General features: G+C 46.4%; 2 protein-coding genes across 15 annotated transcripts in view; one reads left to right on the forward strand and one right to left on the reverse strand.

Moving 5' to 3' along the window:
- FZD3 (frizzled class receptor 3) overlaps window positions 1-8,025 on the reverse strand; it is a 60,362-nt gene extending 52,337 nt beyond the window's left edge. For 3 of the 4 annotated variants that reach the window (XM_080587830.1, XM_080587829.1, XM_080587827.1), the window contains exons 1-2: window positions 7,941-8,025; window positions 2,443-2,954 (exon numbers count right to left, since the gene is read on the reverse strand). In XM_080587830.1, coding sequence (XP_080443956.1) covers window positions 2,443-2,631 — 189 coding nt within the window. In that variant the 5' untranslated portion in view covers window positions 2,632-2,954; window positions 7,941-8,025. Of the gene's footprint in view, window positions 1-1,329; window positions 1,370-2,442; window positions 2,955-7,940 lie in introns of those variants that run through there. The other variant, XM_080587828.1, reaches the window with a different exon arrangement.
- A 465-nt stretch (window positions 8,026-8,490) lies between these two features.
- Window positions 8,491-19,652, forward strand: part of FBXO16 (F-box protein 16) — a 40,875-nt gene continuing 29,713 nt past the window's right edge. The window contains exons 1-7 of one of the 11 annotated variants that reach the window (XM_080587847.1): window positions 8,491-9,148; window positions 9,604-9,780; window positions 10,868-10,924; window positions 11,450-11,567; window positions 13,031-13,088; window positions 14,314-14,455; window positions 19,139-19,174. In XM_080587847.1, the coding sequence (XP_080443973.1) occupies window positions 14,360-14,455; window positions 19,139-19,174 (132 nt within the window). In that variant the 5' untranslated portion in view covers window positions 8,491-9,148; window positions 9,604-9,780; window positions 10,868-10,924; ... (1 more) ...; window positions 13,031-13,088; window positions 14,314-14,359. Of the gene's footprint in view, window positions 9,149-9,603; window positions 9,781-10,867; window positions 10,925-11,449; window positions 11,568-13,030; window positions 13,166-14,313; window positions 14,456-19,138; window positions 19,175-19,652 lie in introns of all 11 variants that reach the window. The other 10 variants (XM_080587842.1, XM_080587841.1, XM_080587843.1 and 7 more) reach the window with 10 other exon arrangements.

The following is a 19,652-nucleotide window of genomic DNA, read 5'->3' on the forward strand; positions in this document are numbered from 1 at the left end:
CGGCAAGGACCGAGCTGGAAAAGGGCAGCTGAAGCGAGCCTGGAAGGAAGCAGCTGAGCTGCAAGAAGAAAGCCCAAACAGCTGGAAGAATTCAAGTTGGAGAGGAAAAGCGCCCCGGGGGGTAAAACTGAGGTTTCCAAAATCACACGTGCAGCAGGGGGGTTAACTGCAGAATACTGGAACAAAAGGGTACTGAATGAAACGAGCAGGAAACTGGTTTACAACAAGTTAGAGAATAACCACTTCTTGATTTTCAGTGAAGGGGGAAGTCAGTATTACATGTGGTTTTCTACCTAGCCACCACCATTGGCATTCCCTGCCAAATTCTGGTCCAGTCCCCACAACCTTTTACGTCCACAATATTCTTCAAGAGTTTCACAGCTCTTCTGCAACCACCTGAAGGATCTTTGGTTTGACTTAGCTTCCAGCAGCTTCGTCTGATGGAGCCTGGCTCCTGCGCTGGAGGAGACAGAGCTCTGTAAACCCCCACAAAGCTCTGCCTGCCACTAACGATGGCGGCAGCTGTTTTCTTCTGCTTTAAAATCAGGCTAAAGCATCTCACCACAGTCCAACATTGCTCACAGGGGACACGTTCCCTAAGCCACCATTCTCCTCTTCTCTGGACCTCTTTCAGTCCAAACGCGGTCGTTGAGATAGCCCAGAACTTCCCAGCGCTCCAGCTATTTGGGAACCATGGCACTGCAGAACTCCACAACAACAGCTGGCCTTTATTCTTTTCCTTAATTACTCCCAGTGTCTGACTTGCCTCTTTGCTTTCGTACTGCTTTGTCAAGCTTCCAGGTGAGATTTTAATAGGACAAACCATCACAAGTCCAAGAAAATAAGCTAACCCCCACTGATGTGATGAGCATTATTCCCCCCAACACATAAAATATTTATTATTTTGACTGTCCTCCAGAATTTTATGGCTTAGTGCGGCTCATAAATATAACCAAGATCTCTATAATACTTCATTCTGGTTTGGCTTTAGCTTTAAGTTATTCACAACAGTATCAAGAGGCTCTCATCACACTGCTAACCACCTGCTCCTACCACCCTCACCAACAGAAACTCACCATCACCACACCTCTGCGAGCAAATCCCAGACCTCTTCAACCCACTGGGTTTCCACCGATTCCTTCAATATCCTAAGTTCCACTTCTCAAGGAGGCAATAAATACTTCGTCACACAACTTGCTGTTCACATTTTTATCATATTAATCTTGCTTCGGCTCCATTTTCCTCCTTACAGGTAGGATTTTCAAAGGTCCCCGCTCAGAATTTACCTGCATCATTTCTAAAATCACCTTTGCTCCTGTTGCTACGTACCTGGTACAACTGGAATCCCTAGCCACATCCAAATGAATAGCTGAAATGCAAGCCCATAGTTCTTTCAGACAAAGCAAATGGAAGATTCTCTATTTTCTTCTTGCAGTAAAAAGCTTGTTAAGTCTGGTTCACAACCCTTCCATGGAACGATTATATAAAGCCGAGGCTTTTTGTTATTTAACAGCAGCAATTAAATTAAGTTTCGGTATTGTCAGGAAAAGCATTCAAAGATGAAAACACGACTACTCTTTCTTCTCTCTCTGTTCAGCACAGCGTATCTACCGGCAAGGACTCCTCAGCACTTCAAAAATACAAACAAGCTTGTTTTGCACAGATCTCTCACGGAAATATTGGAAGAGGCTGGAAGTGAGACGTGCCCAATATTCTGTATTTCTCCCCCAGTTTTAGGCATACCGCAGAACACCCAGCAATAAACCCCATTGGCGGGACATGCAACAGGACGGAGAACTGACTGCAGTGAACATAGGTCTTCTATAAACCAGACTGTAGAGGAAAAGACCAAGCATGTGGCTGAAGCCCCATCAGGAGAGTTCTCCAAAGATAGGTTAGACAAGCACCAGCAGAAATGATTTTTAGAATATTTAGATATTTAGATATGATATTTAGAATATTTTAATATCCTATTATTTTCGTGGTACCTCCCATTGTTCTCATTTTCTCCACACCAAGTTTTAAAGGAGTATGAAAAAGCCAAACGCTACAAAACCACCAAAGAACACAGCCTTCAGAACTGGAAGCCTTCTCTTCATTGTTCAGTATGCTTTTCCTGGCATTCAGTGCAGCGTCAGACCATTCCAAATATACATTCTCGATCTGTCTAAATATTTCAAGTAACAGACTAACACACAAACACATCCAGAGTGTTTCATTCAGTTATACCCAAAAAGGCTCATTTTGTAGTCATAGAATATTTTAGTATGCATTACAATACATCTTTTCCAAGTGGTGCTTGTTTTGGTTTTTTTATATACTTAAATATACTGATTTTTTCATTTTTATTTCTAATATAGATAACTTATTATCTTCTGTTAAAAACTATTTGGCGATTAAAGGCCCAAACCATACAAAGTGATGAAAAGCCTGTAGCCCTACCTCCATCGCCAACGCCGCTGTTTGCTGGTCATAATGATTCAGGAGATTAGGCATAAAGGTGGTGTTGTAAGGCAGATCCTGGCACATCCGCAGGATGATGGGCTCGCAGGAAAACAAACTGTGCCCTCTCGAGCGCCCCACCAAGGCATCCAAAAGCCAGAGGTAACAGAGCATCCAGCTACCAGCCATCCTTCCACACCGCGGATGGGGCCAGTTACTGAGCCCAGTCAGAAAGCTTTTTCGACTCTTCTTGTGCCTCCCGATTTCACTCCAACAGCAGTATTTGCAGTCCTTGTTTAAGGCTCTTCGAAACTGGAACTCTCTTTGTGCACAACATTGTTAGCTTGGTCCCAAAGACGATGCAACTGAGCGAGGCATCTTGCCTTTCCTTTTCACGGCCTTATACACCACGTATTACGTCAAGGAATTAAGACGTTTAACCACATTCCCACACGATTGACCCCATCCTGACAGAACAGCAGCCAGGTTACATTCTTCTTTCGTCAGGTCCCCTAAGACGAAAAGAAAACACAACAAACAGCACACGTTACAAGTCCTGTCATTGATTAAAATATTTCAGCTGTAAACAGCCTGTCAGGCAAATCGCTTCAAATTCCCACGCAGAAGACTACAAGGTCCCTTGGCAATTTTTAATCCTTGTTTTAGAGTTTTTCTGGTGGGGGAAAAAAAAATAGCAGCGTGCCGTAAAACTCTACCTGAAAAGGGGGGCAAAAAACGTGTTTACAACGAGGAAAATATCTTTTAGGAAAACCCCACGCTTTACATTGCACCGTGTGAGCAGTACAAGTCGTCGGCCACGCTGAAACCAAGCTGTTTATGACTCAGCCCCTCCGCCGGTGCATTCCCAGCGATAGCATCTTTCGGTGCAGGGCCACAGAACTTCTGCTGAATAATTACCAAACAAAAACAAAACAGTCGCCACCACCAACCCGCAAGTCCCAGCTTGCAGGACTGCAGGGAGCTGCTCTGCCCGACCAGCTGCGCTCGTGGTTCGGCTAGCTGCGGCCAAATATGCAGTTTTAGCCCATATGGAAGCAACTCGTTGGGTCGTCTCTCACCCGTTTCACTTGCACCTTTCACTTCACACCTTGCGCCCCTGAAACCATCCCAGGAGCTCTGGATAAGCCAGGGGACAGCCTGCTCTGAGCTTTCTACACACACCAAAAGATGGAAAACACACGGGTGCTACCTCTCGTGGTCCTGCTGGCTCCATTTTGCCTACAGAGAGGATCTAAACAGCGCTCGTTGCCCAGCCTGGCTCCGCGTTTTCTTGGTGCTAAGGTGCTGGAGAAGAACAGGACCTCAGCACACTGCACCCAGCTGCAGAACAGAGACTGCAACTGGTGGCTAAAGCGTTGAAAAAGCTGACAGAGCCTTAAGACCACAAGGAAGCCCTTTTGTTACGGCAATTTTGCTTTACAGCAGTGAGTTTGCACGTTTCGGTCTCTGGCCAAGTGCTTTTAAAACAATTACGGCTTGCAATGAAAGGTAACAGAAAACGAGAAATACTGCTTGAACCAGACAACCCCAAGTACTCCATCAGTATTCCCCAGAGGAGGCGATCACAAATTTGAACAGACTTCCATTAACCTCGAGAGATTAACGGGTTTTCTTCGACATGCAGGAAGGGAACTGAATTCTACGAGTCAGAGAGGGAAAAAGTTTTCCCCTTTCTCCTTAACTATGTCACACCTATCACTAAGTTTGAATTAACTGGCAGTCTTCTGCTGCTATCAGCTGACCACAACAGTTTTATAGGCATATTTTTGTGTACACAGGCCCATCTTATGGTCAAAAAAAATTAAACGCCGTATACCTCTAAACCCTCATACACCTTGCGGGTTGGACTAGATAATCCTGAGAGGTTCCTTCCAACCTAAACAACTCCACACTTCTCTTTAAGATCATGTAAAGCAATGGTTTTGGCTGTAGCTGCTCTAGACAGGCTGGTAAAAACAAACAGGCAAGCAGGAAAAAGACCAAAATGTTAAGCGCAACCACATGAAATTAGGATCTCTGACAGCCTGCTTCCACAGGCTGCCTCCTCTCTCGTAGCTCCTGATGGGGAATCCATGTCTGAAGCTGCACTGAAGTACTTAAAGTACACAAAGAATAAAGTTGTTCCAAACCTAGGACATCTAAAGTGACAAAAAAAAAAGCAGAAAAGGGAACTGTCTAAACTTCAGGTAGAACCTGCCAACACAGACCAAATCAAAGCCTCTTGCTCGTATACTGAAGCAAGGAAGCATGGCTGCGAAGAGCAGTCAACGCGCTGAATTTAAAAGACCAAACTCAGCCAAAATAGTCAAGATGTGCTACATCTAACCGCACCTCATTTTCACCCAATTTCAAAGTCATATGGCCTTGATAATCTATGTCCTTCTGGCCTAAGGAAGCAATTTCTCAGGCTTATTTTTCAAGAACCTGGTACCTCTTTCAGAGAAAGAACTAAAAAACCAACAAAACCCGCATGAGCTGCTCCACCTTCCAGGCGGCATTACCTAATCCTGAAGGTTTCTGCATATTCTCACCTGATGAGAAAATCCCAAATTACAGTCAGACAAACCCAAATCCTACCTCGTTTTGTAAGAGCTGCCTAACCCCCCGCGAATCTAGCCCTTTGGTTTTAACAGCGGTTCCCCGAGTCGGGAAAAGAAACCTTTACAGTTTGTTCTCATCTCCAAATCCCTGCTTCTAATTTATTTATTATTTTTTTTTAAGACTTCAGCCACCAACTCAGGAAGACTCCATTAAACTACTTGAGAGAAGCGAGCTTGCAGCATGGATTAGCAATCGCCTTTTTAGCACGGTTCCTATAATTCAGAAGCTGTTCCAGCAGCAACCAGTAGCTAACGCTTCCTAAGAGAGGTCCAGAAGCAACCTAAAATGAACTCCCACCGGGTCTCGTGCCCAAGTGTGAAGCACAGACACTGGGCAAACCCGGGTCAGGATCTAGAGCCTTGGGAAAAACTCCAAGAACACTTCACACAAATCATCGGATTAATGACATTCTGACTCCAAACAAATCCACCCATCCTCTTCCATCCCCATAACCTCAAACTGAAGAAAAAAAAAAAAAAGCACGTATACATTCAGACTTAATAAGACATGAAAAGTTTTAACTGCATAAAAAATTTAAAAAAATTCATCGCATCCATTCAGGATTTTTCCATTTTATGCTCGGGATCCTATCACCATATAGCACCGTAAAGAAAACGAAGAGAAAGTTTAGTGGAGCTACAAAGAACGTCAAATTATGCAGCCCAGTCATCCAGCGCCTTTTCATGGGAAAAAAAGAAACAAATCTGGGTGAAATTCAGAAAAAAAACACGACCGTACCATTGCGAAAGGAGACGGCAGTTTCGCAAACCAGCATATAGATGACCTATTAATTGGTGTAGACAGACGAATGCTGTAATAAGCAATCTTCAGTGTCAAGATAGCTTCTTACCACAGATCCAGTTCTGGGTACTCTTTGTTAAGCCTCTACATATGAAATTTTGTGGTTATTTTTATATGTACATAAAAACAAAACCCAACACTTTTGGTGACACTGGGGATAAAAGAGGAGGAGGGGATGCCTCCCCATCCACCCCAAGGCACCGCAAAAAAACTGCGGGCAAAAGGGGTAGGAAGCAACTAGTTTGTTAGTGTGGTTATGCATTTATACGTTATTTATAATCAGACAGGCCCATCCAATGCCTGCTGCAAAGCATAAATTAAGACATGCAGAGAAGATTATTATAAAGAATGGAAAATCATGAAAGGAAAAGGTTGAACCCCAGGAGTATTTTCATTTTTGAAGACATTTCTAAGTTACTACTACAGTAGGAAGGGAGCAATGAGGAAAAAAAAAAAACAACACATTTGTTAGCAGGAGGCTGTGGCTGTATGTATTCAGGGTTACCTCTCCCGGAGGCAGGAGGCAATACAACAAACCAGCCTCCCCCTGTCCGAGTGGGAGGACGAGGGGAGAATGTCACCTTCGTCGTTCCCCACCCAGCTCTGAGCGGGGAGAAAGAAAAGGAACTCGCGCATCGGCAGTGCTCCCCCAACCCCTTCCCACCCACACCGAGGCACAAAAGGAGAATACGTTATTCTCCTCGCTCCATTTTAATTAGTCAGTGGGAAAGAAACTCCAGCGCTGGACTCCCCTTGTGCTACGGGCTAAGGGAGAACCCCAGCGTAACCCCCACGTCCTCTGCTCCGGGGAGAAAGGAGGGCACACGGCAGCGGCCCCGCAATGCTCACGCTGCTCCCCGCTGTGCTGCAAGGGCAGAGGGGGGAAAAAAACGGACAGCAGCTCCTCCGCTCGCCCTCCTTCAGGCTGCGGAGTCTCCTCCGGAGATATCCGAAGCCTGCCTGGTGCCACCCTGTGTAACACGCTCGGGGTGACCCTGCTGGCAGGGGTTTGGACCAGACGATCTCCAGAGCTCCCTTCCAACCTTGGCCATTCCGTGAGATCCTGTTGGAGAGTCCGTGCGTCCAGAGGGACAGCTCTAGCATCTCTCTCCATCTGAGCCCGTGGTGAGCTCAGGGAGCTGGAGGGGATCTCCCCTTGCAAGGGGCAGGGGATGCCCGAGTCCCCCCCCATTTACCCCTGGACCCTCAATGTGCTCACACAGGGCTCAGCACCCTCCAGGGGTCCTGCTGCATGGGGAGGGGAAGGGAAGGGAAGGGAAGGGAAGGGAAGGGAAGGGAAGGGAAGGGAAGGGAAGGGAAGGGAAGGGAAGGGAAGGGAAGGGAAGGGAAGGGAAGGGAAGGGAAGGGAAGGGAAGGGAAGGGAAGGGAAGGGAAGGGCGCACACAGCTCCTGGCCTCCCAGCTTCACCATACAGCAAAGGGACGGGGCTGGCACCCCCCAACCCCCTCCCAGAATCCCCCCAAGACCACTCAGGACCCCCCCAGGCCCCTCAGGACCCCTCCACATCCCCCAGAATCCCCCCCCGGCCCCTCCCCAGACCCCTCAGGACCCCCCTCAGGCCCCCCCCCCCCCAGACCCTCTCCATGACGGGAGCAGGGGGGGAGCCAGCCCTGAGGAGAAGAAAGGGGGAGAGCGGAGGGAAGGACCAGCATCAGCCCCCCCCACCTTCCTTCATCCTCCTCCTCCTCCTCCTCCTCAGGGCGCTGCCAGGCATCGCCCCCCCCGAACCCCCCTCAGCAGGGGGAAAACGGGGAGGGGGCAGCGGGCACCGCGGCGGCGGGAGGGGACGTTTACGAGGGGAAAGGAGGGGATACGAGGAGAAATTGAGGGAATATGAGGGGATATGAGAGAACACCAAGGGGATCTGAGGGGACATGAGGGGATCTGAGGGGACATGAGGGACCCCCCCCTTACAGGACGCCCCCCCCCCCCAACACCGCCTCCAGGAGCCGGTGTCCCTGCCCCCGTCTGAGCCGCAAAGGGGCAGAAGGGGCACCGCCGAGGGGACCCGACCCGCGTTGTCCCCCCCTCCGTGCCCCCAGCGCCGCCGTTACCTCAGCGCGGCTCCCGCCGCCGCCGCCGCCCCGCTCCTTCCCCCCTCAGGTGGCGGCGCGAGGCACCGGCCGCGCCCCCTCCCCCCGCCCCCGCCCCCGCCGCAGCGCCGGCCCCGCCCCTCCCCGGGCGGCGTCACGCCCCGCCGCGCCCCGCCCCGCCTCCCTTCTCCCCGCCGAGGCGAGGGAGCCAATCAGAGAGCGCCGGGCTGGGTTGCTAGGTAGAGGAACGCAGAGCGCTCTGCCTCCCCTCCTCCGCTCGTGATTGGAGGCGAGCGGTTGCCGTGGCGACGGGATGCGGCCGTGGGGGGGGGGGGGGCAGGTGAGGGGCGGCGCGGCCCGGCCTTGGGGGGGGGGGGTGCCTGGGGAAACCGGGGGAGGTCCGGGGGCAGTGAGGGGATCTCAGGCCCAGGTGGACACCGAGGGGACACTGAGGGACGTTGGAAAGCCGGGGGGGGGGCGAGAATTGAGGGGAGGGGCGCCCTACAAGGAGCGGGGGGGGAGAAGATGGCAGCCCCCTGGGGTGGGGGGCGTGAGGGACTGGGGGGCTGCAGGGCTGGGGAGGGGGCATCGGGTTTGGGATGGGGTCCTGGGGCTTGTTGGGGGGGCGCTTAGTGTCCCAAGGGAAGGGGCGTTAAGGTGCTGTAGGAGCCCAGTAAGGGGGGGCAGCAGCACTGGTTTGTACTGGTGGGCGGCTGGGGTGCGCTGCTGGCCTGTGAAAGGGTTGGGGGAGCCGTCAGTGTATGGGGATGCTGCAGGATTGGGGGGTTGTGGGGGGCTCCGAAGTGAGAGCATTGCAGATCGTCCAAAAATAACAATAAAAAAATGGTTGAGATCGAGGGTAGAAAGGGAAACGCTTCATTTTCTTGCGTCTCCGTCTCTGGAGAAACCCAAAACCCGCCGGGATGCCGTCCTGAGTGATGTGCTCGGGGTGACCCGGTGATATCCAGAGCTCCCTGCCAACCCCAGCCAGGCTGATTCTGCGAAAAGGGACCTGCTGTTGTGTGATTTAGGGGCGAAAAGGTGTTGGGAATCAATACCCGTCAGTTCCCTGGGTGTAATGTCCTAGGGACCGTGACAGCCCCGGGGAGGACGTCGGCCCTGCAGGACACGAGGAGGCTGCTGTGGAACCAGAGCGTGCGTCGGTGCCTCGGGGCTTGGAGCAGATCCCGGAGGACGTCCGTAACGTGGACACAGAGGAGAGCAGGCAGGTACCAGAGGGGAGATCGCTGGGTTTACTGATGCTCTGGAGACCAGAGAAGGTCCTTTTGGAGCCGAGTGGGGAAAAGGAAGGGGGTTTGGAAATTAAAGCACCACAGCAAGGGGTGAGGGGGCAGTGGCATGGCAGAGCACAAGGGATTTGGGGTCGCTGGGCCAGTGGAGATGTTTCTGGGATGGGATATGGAGGTACTGATTCCTCAGTGGGCATCAAGGACCACGGAGAAATGCGAAGTTAGCTACTCACTTTCTGTGGTAAGGGGGATCGTAGGGTTACTCGAGCCTTGGGTTCTTGATATGTCTAGCACGCTGTGGCAGGGGTAAGGGTGTTAGTCTAAGGCCGTGCAGGCTGCACAGAGGTGGTGATGTTGGGGAGACCCAGAAACATCAGGTGCACAAGGTTTTGGGGGTTATTGGTGCTGTGGAATGCCATTTATTGATCCTGTAGCACTGGTACCACGGCGAGCGTGGAAGCTAGCAGGGCAAACATCTGTGCCAGGGTCTCAGTGCTTTCTGGGGCCCTGGGGATAACCGAGAGAGGACTGATGCTGCAGTGAGGAGAAATGGCAATATCACGCAGTCAGAGCACAAGTGTTAACTGAGGGCATCGCCGCGCCAAGAGCAGGTAAGAGACGTGGAAGGTCAGGTTAATATCAAGGCTTTGCAGCCTGTGGGCTAAGGGCTAGCCCAGGGGAAAGGAGGATTGCAGTGTTGGCCTCCATTTTGTAAATCACTGCATGTGTGCGCTTAGCCTGCTGCCCTTCTCCTCTTGCCATCTTTCTCAGAGTCCCTCTAATATGAGTATCTGTTTCACATTATCTTTTCCCTCCAGACCTGCCCTCTCCAATTCTTCTGTGCTGAATGCCCCTTAGTTTGGCCTGTATCCTAGCCCACTTTTCTGTTACTACTCTTTAAAGCATTTCTTCCATGGCATTAGTCAGCAAACTGTTTATTGGCAATAAACTAATTTACAATAAAAATGACTGTCTTGCCTGAGCTTTAGATTCATTCAGTCAAATTCTGTTTATTCAAAGCTGAATTCGGCTGCACCATCGATTAATGTGATTAGACTATTTCCCTGCAAAATGCGTTCTTAAACCTCTGAGTGCACCAGGCTCTGTTGAACCACAAAGGCTTACTGCTACACAGATGTGGTCAAAAACATTAATAAAGTGGGTCTGCTTCTGAAGGGCTTGTTTTGAGTATGGTTTGTACAAACCTCTGGAATGCCGTTCCAGAGGGTTAAGCGGAGATTAACCCAGCTAAAGGGAATGATTCCTGTGCCCTTAGTTAATATGATATGATCATTATGTATTGCTAATCTTTCTGAAATGTGATCACATTTTTTCAAGCCAAGGGCTTGACCCAATGTGCACTGAAATCAGTGAAAGTATTTCCATTGGCTTCAGCTGGTTTGCGATCAGCCTTGAAATTGTCTTGCTACTTTAGACAATGCCACTCACGTTCCCTGCCCTATGGAATTAATGTTTGCTGCCTTCACACATCACAAAAAGCACAAACCTCTTGGATGCCCACTCAACACGTCCTTTCATTCCAACTTTCATTTGAGCCATTCCTAGGTACTCTCTGGCAGTAGTAACCCGTGCAGAAGTATCACCAAAGCCCAGTTTTATTTGCCTGCTTGTGAGAATAGCAAGTTAATCTACGTCAAAGGATTGAAACTAAGATATATCATCAATTTGTGTTCACAGGGCCTGTTGTAGAAGGAAATCAGATTGATTTGCACTATTTCTTCTTGACAAATAAAGGTTGGTTCTTAGCCCTCTCCTTATTACCATCCAGTTAAATTATTACTTTGGGAGTTCTCTTAGGAGCTGGGGATAAGTTGTCCGATGCACAGTTTTCCTGCTAGTCTTACCCGTTTTTAACACTTGTGCTCTGCCAGGCCCACATGCTCTCTGTAAATTGTGTAAGACAACGGCTTTGAAACAGCTAGAGACCTCTAAGCATCCTGATACAAAGTTAGTCAAATGCAACCAACCTGAAAACATTGCATATATTCACAGAACTTGGTCTTTTGCCAGAATTTCCCCCAAATCTCATTTGCATTGCTACTTTGTATGCCTGCCACCCACTCCTAGTTTGCCTTTCTAGTTTTCCTATTAGAAGGATATTAGATATTTTTTAGCATCATGTGTCAATAGCTTCCTCTCTGTGGGTAATGAACATTCTCCTTATATATATTTAAAGCTTGATTTCTTGTTAACATCATCTCATGTCTCTTGCTGGTTGAATGTTTCCAAATCAGCTGAGCTTGATTAATTTCATCCCAGGATACGTGAAGAACAAGCTGGAGCAATCTCTGGAATGTTATTTTGGGCAACCAGTCCAAAGATAACGACTATTACAGAAGAAACGTGGGGCCCTAGCTAAACAGCCTGACGATCGCAGGTCTGCACACCACACCAGCTGCTTTTTAGTGCACAACGAACAAGCTGCTGCAGCCACCTCAGTGTCATGTCACAGATTAACTCTGATCAGAGTTACCCTAGACTCTTGAAGGAGCAGGATTAGCTGTTAATCCTGCCAGGGATGGGGAGGACTTGGGGGGGGGAAGACAAGAAGTGTAGGTTTTCCTTTGGAGAACAGATAGCTAAACCGTAGTCAGTGAACCAAAGCTCTTCTTAGAAGGCTTGTAAAGAGCTTGCAGTCCAATGTTTGGGCTAGCTGCATGTTAGAGGTGAAATTCTTCTAGATTTTCTAATGCTTCTGGGTTTTCTGCTGACTACTCTGATGCATCCCATGAAATTCAAAGCCTAGTAAGTGAACCAAGTCCCAGCACATACGGCATGGCATGCCTTTGAGGAACTCAAGTAAAACATGTGCTCTAAAGTGACACTGTGCAGTCCTGACTTCACCAAAGAATTCATTCTGTAGACACATGCCACTGAGCTTGGACGTGGGGTTGCTGCCACATTGATTGCTCCCTGCCTGCATCCCCTCATTGTGATTTCAAGCGTAGCTGCAGAGACGAGGAGCAGAGCGGGCGCTGTTTGGGTGCTTCTTTTAGGAAAGGGGTAGCGAGTGAGCGATAGCAGGCTGGCACTTAATGTGCGAATGTAAAAAGTTTGGCTACGCTCACCTTCTTGCCTGATGGTACCTGCCTTTGCAGCCCGGTTTACATATCAGGCTTGAACGTTGACTGCAGTTCAAGAAAACAGCTTTATAGCAGGGACTATGACTTCTGCCAGCTGTGCTGTGAGCCACAATTTCGGTACGTAAGGAGCACAAGAGGGTCCAGAGGCACTGCTGTTTCACACGCCAGCTCGGAAAGGTGCTTTGTGAGCGCAGCTGTTCCAGCACCAAGAAAGCCCTGCATGCACAGGGGAGGCAAACTGGAACATGAATCCAGGGCTGGGAGTGTGCTGCAGTGACAACTGATGTTTTTGTGACTAATGTAGAAGGTTGTCCCTGAAAAACAGGACATGGTTGCCTGAACCTGTTTTTTTGGCAGTGGAGCTGTTTCTCTAGCTCGTGATGTCGTATTTCTGTGCATTGAAAAGGGCAGGGGCCTTGAAGGGAAAACAAAAAAACAAACAAACAAAAAAGATCAACAAGAACAACCCAGTAAGTGATCCCATCATAATGCATACCCATAATGCACATACCAAATTGCACAAGAAGCCTCTAACGTTTGCCAACTACAGAATGTGAAGATTTGGAGCCTTGGTAAGCTTTTTTAGCTTTTAGTGGCTTCTCTGTGGGAAGTTAAAATTCCTATCTGCATAGAACAAAAAAAAAAAAGAAAGAAAGAACTCAGACTCTTGTAATGAACTTATTTTCAAACTATGGTCCGTATTACATCACCAGATGCAGAGAGAAAAATATAACTGATTGATTTTTTTTTTCTTTAGACTTCTTTGATTCCAAAATAACTTAAGAGAGAAGAGGAGGAAAAACTAATCAAAAAAGGTGATGTGCCCAGACAGATCCTGCAGTGCTTTTTTGAAGATTAATCTCCCATTGATATAGACAGGAATTTTGCCTGGGTAAGGAAAGAAGGACTGGGCTTTCACGAAAGTGTATTTTGTGAGCCTTAAAGCCGTGTTAGCTGTAAAGGTCTATTTGCTGTGTAGGTTTTGAGGTGCTTGGATTCAGGGTAAGCTGGCAACATAACATTGGAGTTACTTAATGGAGTTACCTTTTCTTTCATTCCCAATGTCCTATTGTTCACCTTGCCACCATGAAGCTTTAAAACAGTCTGAAGTGTTTACAGAACAATTACCTAATATCTGTATGAAGGAAACAGAGATATTTTTTAATGTTACTTGTAAAGAAATGACCTGGTTTTCAGGCTGCTGCAGTTTAAACCTCCAGTCTGGAAATTGGTTTCCTGAGGTGAGCAACGACATTATGCTGCTGAATCCAGCTGCAGGATACAGGATGAAGGGGGAAAAAAAAAAGCTTTTCCTATTTTGGGCAAACAATTATGAATAAATGGCTTAGCCTGAACAACGTCCAATTATTTGGTTTCACAAAAGGCAAGGGGAAATTTTCTTAAATGCCTTATTTACTTCACCTAGGATTTTTTTAGTTTTAAAGAGCAGCACAGTCAGTTCAGATGTCAAAACCAATCTGCCTGACGACAGGACGCTGAGAGATTTCAGTCAATTCTGAACCATTCTGGATTTCATTCGTTCAGTTAAATGTGATAGAAACAAATTGGCCCTCGGAGACCTGGCATTATATGCCCATCAAAATCAGTAAAAACCCATCTAGTGTCACTTAAGTAGATGCACAGGCTATCTCAAATTTTCAGTGACAACAACTGGAAAGAGAAATCGAATGTGCTTTCGAGCTTGCTGCAGATACCCTGTTGTGATCATTTATGCAGCAAAAATCAAAGGCATATTCAATAACGTTTGCGATGAGAAAGACCTGCTTAATTATTAACTATTTATAATATATTAATGCACAGAGGTTCCATCAGGAAATCTGGGCTTTACGGTCGCTGTTACTGTGGGTGCATAAAATAAAATGCAGGCGTTACTCCTAACTGACTTTCAAATAATTCTGCTTGTATTGTAGCTGTGCTATGAAGTCATTGGATTACATCTTGAAATGATTTGCTTTTCACTAACGTGTAATGGAGTAGCACAGAGATAATGCTGGTCTTTGTTCTGTCCAATTGTTGTAGCCATTGGTGCTGAGCAGACGCCAGAGATTCCCCATTTCACACATCTATGGCATTTGCACCTCCTAGAAACATGGATGGCCCCAAGCTACAAACCAAGATGAGCACGTGGACTCCGCTGAACCATCAGCTCATGAATGACAAGGCAAGTTCCATGCAAATGGGTTGGATTCATGGAATCACAGAACTGTTGAGTTTGCAAAGGACTTCTGGTGATGACCTAGTCAAATCCCTCAAGGCAGAGTGAGCTAGAGGATTTGCTCAGGACCTTTTCCAGTTGGGTCTTGAATATTCGCAAATCCTAAAGCAAATTCTGTTTCACTTGGCAAATTCTCAAGTCCCAGAAAAAAAATAACTTATGGTTTTGGCTGTGTAGGTCATGAGTAATAGAATAAGAACTTAAAGATTTTTTTTTTTACTATTAGAAGTACATATATATATAGCATACATAGTCTATATATACATATACACATGAAACCTCCTATGTTATGTAAAAACTGAAAGCTCTAACCTTTATTGTTTAAAGCACATAAGTATGTAGTTCAAGTATTGCTATTTTGCCAAACAATTGTTTTTAAACAAACAAATATGTATTCATTTCTTAGTGAAAGTGGCTAAATCACTCTTTTTCTGCCTCAGAAGACTTCAGTTTAACCCCAGAGCAAACTGAGTGTCAGTGCAAGTGTCTGAGTGGCCAGTGAGCTCCAGCTCAGTTTGTAGGAGAGATCTTAGTACCTGTCTCCTCTGCTAAGCCTGGCAGTGATGAGGCCAGACTGATATTTTGTTAGCTGAAGTGATGCACTCAATTTATAAATAACAAGATGCATTTCCTAGTCTCCCACTCTGCATACTATATCTGGGATCTGCTAACGTCTCATGTGTCAGCAGGAGCATATTCCTCCCTCAGAATTCAGTTTCAATTTCTGTTGATGATTCACAGAATTTAATCCAGAGTGGGCCATTACATCACATGGTATGACTTCCTGGATTTCTCAGTCCCTCATTTCACACAGTTCTCCCTGTCTGGAGCTCCGTAACTTGAATTTGGCTAAAATATATCTTCCGTGAGGGTATCCAGTGTGCCTCTGGGATTATCACAAAATGAAAATTTCATCACTTCCCTCAGTTTCTTTTCTCATTGTTAATCCTCCATACCATTAAAAGATTAAACCTTGTCTTTTGTCTAAATACCTGTAGCATTAGCTACCATCATTTAAATCTTCCTCTGCTAGCTTATTAAACTCTTTTGTAACCAGCATTTTTTCCTTGTGGAAGTACTTTTACTCTGCTTCAAGCCAACACTTGATCTTTTCTTGATAAACTAAACAGATTGAGCTCTTTGAAGTTTTCTCAATCTGGCAGATTCTCCCGCCTTTGAATCATTTTAATGTCTGTTTCCTACACTCTTTAAAACACATTTTTACAGACGCACATCACTGTGCAATAAAGTGTGATTTGACTAGCAGTGAGTGCGTGGGTAAAACTGCCCTTTCCCAACTTCTTACTCCTCTGCTCCTTAAGCAGTGTGATGTTGCATTTAGCTGCAGCAAAACCTTTAAAAGCTCATCTTGGATTGTTGTGTACTCCAGCCCTTAATGATGTGCCAGGTAGGAAAGAACCTACCTCCTACTACCTCTGGTCAGTGATGAAGTTTGTGATAAAACGTCTTTACTTGTTTCTGATCCAAGTTTTATAGCACTGACCTGCTTGAAACTCTTCTTCATTTATCACTGTGCTACTCCCAGCGCTGGCTCTACCGACTTAGCAGAAAACAAAAATATTGCTGACAGCTGAAATTGGGAGATAATCCAATTGATATATATAAGGAGCCAGTGAGTGAGAAGGTGCCATTTTCATACAGTCATATCTCTGTTCATTTCTGCACTCGAGTGAAGGCAAAGTGTGAAGGGAGAAAAGAGTTTATAGATAGAAGGTATGTGAAAAACAATGAGAGGATAAAAGCATAGAGAGAAGAGGTGCGTAAGAAAAGAACTTGTTAGTTGAATAGGAAATGAGGGACAGCAGTGGTGAGAATTTAGAGCTGATCCAAAGCGGTAGCATTTAAGCTCCATCTAAATCATTGCTAGGAGAAGACTCAATAGCAGATAGCAGCGTAAATTTGCTACCTTTCTAATTTTGGTTAATCCATGTGGCGCTTCAACAGTAGTTCCTGCAGGTTTCTCTGGATTTTTATATATGATCAGGAGTGCACTTGCCCGCATTGTTGGCAGGACCCAAGATCTTTCCTGCCCGTTGTACATCCTGAATGTTGTAGCCTCCATCTATGTTTTTCTGCCCTTACAGCAGCTGTCAGAGCACATCCAGGGTGTTACTACTGGGCCGTGGGCAGCTACGATTGCTTTAAAGCCAGGATCACCATCAGGGACAGACTGAAGTCAAGAAGCCAGAATTAGGAAATGATGAATTATGCAACGTTCATGGTCAGAAAACCAGAGATGGGTCTTAGATATGCCAAGGGTGTGCTACAGCTGAGGAGGTAGTAAAGGCAGGAGACAGGGCAGCATGCTCACCCTCAGCAAAACTGGGCAGACTTCAGTGTCAGTCTTGCCTTTAAGGAAGAGATGATTTCCCTTCTGCTAGCAGTGGGGTAGAAGAGCCCCCAGTGGCATTTGCAGCAATGGCTGGAGGGATTCACCAGGCAGCCTTGAACTTGAGCTTGTTTTAAACCACCTAAAGACACGGATGTGAGATGGAAGGTCTTGGGAGCAATCTAGGCCTTAGGCTGCATCCAAGGCCAGCCAGCTTAGGTACTCCATAGGTATAACTTGAAGGCTTTGGAGGAGAGGACAGTAAACATGGTCTTGATTAAGTCAGTGGATGATTATACCAATTTGGGGCCATTCTATTGCTAATTAGTGCTTCCAAGTGCCTGGAGTAGGCAGAACTTTCTGACAAAGTCGGCTTCAGATGTATCTCCAAGAATGCTGAAAGCAAATATGCGTCTTTCTTTGATCAAAGGCCATTAACATTGCCTTCAGTTATATAAATAGCTCACTGCTTCACTGGAGTTATCCAACCCAAAACTTAGATCTTTGACTATTCATCACTTGCTTGTGGCAAATCCTTTTCCAAGTTCAGCTTGTTAGAGTGTTTTGTTGTTGTTGTTGTTGTTGTTGTTTTTAACTTTGCCAAGTGTCCCACATGCAAATAAAGCAAATAATAACTGACAACATGCAAACAAAAGAAATGACATTTTCCACCCCTCACGAGAGACACTCCTGCTGAGAGAGACAGAGCTAACGCTGACAACTGCTGTCCCAGACATCAGCACTGATAATGTCTTTCTCTGCAGGAACCTTCTTTGCAGGCTGTCAAAGCAATAACATGTTTGGAGTTTATAATGATCAAGCGTGTTTTCTAGTTGTGGTTAATAGCTGTTTTTATGTGCAGTTATAAGCTGGGCTTTTTTCTCTTTGATCTGTCTTCTGGAAAGAAAACACATCTACAACATTTCCTCACTTGCCAGGTCACAATCCTGAGTGTAAAGGCAGTTTTGTGGTAGTGGGAAGCCACGTGCTGGTGCTTTCAGATCTAGCTCCCTATGGATAAAGGTCAACATCACAAGTCCTCCGCTGTATTTTGATACCGATCATCCTTCTTGTTAGTTGTCACTGTAAAGTGCCTAGGCACAGCATGAGCCATAAAGACTGGTCTTGCTCTTACTCCTACCAGTCTCACTGCATTAAGATTGAAGCCATTGCCAGGGCTGTATGATAGCTACTCATGTTGTGTCCATTCTAGGAGCTTTCAGGCACCCAATATCTCCAACTCAGGAGAACTGAAATCTCTAAAATAAAGATCTAGGAAGCGCAGCTTCTGGTCTCACCAAAGCACGTGAGACACCACGTGTCACTGTATGCCCAAGAGGGCAGACTGCTAGGGTGAGCTGCAAAGAAGAGAAGTGAGGCAGCACATTGCAGCCAGTCTGCCGGAGCTGTCCTTCGTAGGTGTGCTCACATAGCCCTTGAACTTTCAGGAGTATCCTACAGTTAAAGGAACAACCTGCAGTGATAAAGTTCAGGATACCAAGAGGAAAGAACAAAGCAAATAGCAGGATCGCAACCCTGGACATGAGGAGAGCAGACCTTGACCTCTTCAGTGATCTGCTTCGAAGAATTGATTGGGATAGGGTCCTGGAGAGACGCGAGGTCCAGGAAGACTGGTTGATTTTCAGACTTTAATGAGGTTTTCTATGCTGTCTCCCATAACATCTCCCCAGGCAAGCTGGTGGAGTGTGGACTAGAAAAATAGACAGTGGGGTGGACTGAAAAATGATTTACGGTCCTCAGAGTGTTGTGATCAGCAGCACAAAGGTCAGCTGGAGGCTAGTCCCTGGTGGAGTACATCAGGGATTTACACTGGGGCCAGGATCATTTAAATGAACATTTCATTAATGACTTGGATGACGTGGACACAGATCCAGACTCTTCTTGGTATCATCCAGGGAAAGGACAAGGGGCAATAGCCACAAATTGAAATACAGGAAATTCCATTAAACATAGGATTTATTTTTTTTTTGCCATGAAGGTTGTCACACACTGGAACAAGTTGCCCAGAGAGACTGTGGAGCTTTCATCTGAGATGTTCAAAACCCAGCTGGACGTAGCCCTGAACAATCTGTTTCTGTTGACCCAGCAGGGACTTTGGACTAACTGATCTCCACAAGTTCCTTCCAACCTCACCCATTCTGTGATTCTGTTTATATTTTGTAGGTTGCACAAACGTTTTTTCAAGCTGTATTTTTTTCTTCAGAAATACTGAATCCTCTTTAAGTATTCATTTTTATTTGTGTGTTTATGTTTTATAGGTATTTGAAGAAAGAAGAGCCCTGCTTGGAAAATGGGTAAACTTTTCCCTTTAAATATATATTTAAATACTGTTGGGTTTCTGAATTAATCGGGAGATTGCCGTAATGAGAGTATATAACATATCCTATTTTGAAAAAGGGGTTCATTTGCCTCATGTGGATGTGCAAGTGAGCTGTGACTGCTGTACTTTTGATGAAGTTAAAGGTGTAAATTTCCTCAGTGCCTTATTTCTGTAAGTTCTGAACTTGGGAAATCATATTTCATTTTCAAAATGATCTGAAATGGGATAAGAAGCCCTGGGAAAAGTCTGTGAAGTCTTCAGAGAGGATACTGGATGTTTAGATATTGCCATTGCCTGCTAGCAAGTCTTTAAAGCTGGTAATAAATGACATGTTATCTACTAAGTGCACACATAGGGCTCCTAATGCTGCAATCACTGAGCATCTCGCAATCTCTCACTGTCATTATCTTCACAACTCCTATGTGAGACAGGAAAGTGCTGCCACCCTGTTT

The sequence above is a fragment of the Anser brachyrhynchus genome (assembly GCF_964034855.1).
Source record: "Anser brachyrhynchus genome assembly, chromosome: 3".
In the NCBI taxonomy this organism is placed as follows: Eukaryota; Metazoa; Chordata; class Aves; order Anseriformes; family Anatidae; genus Anser; species Anser brachyrhynchus.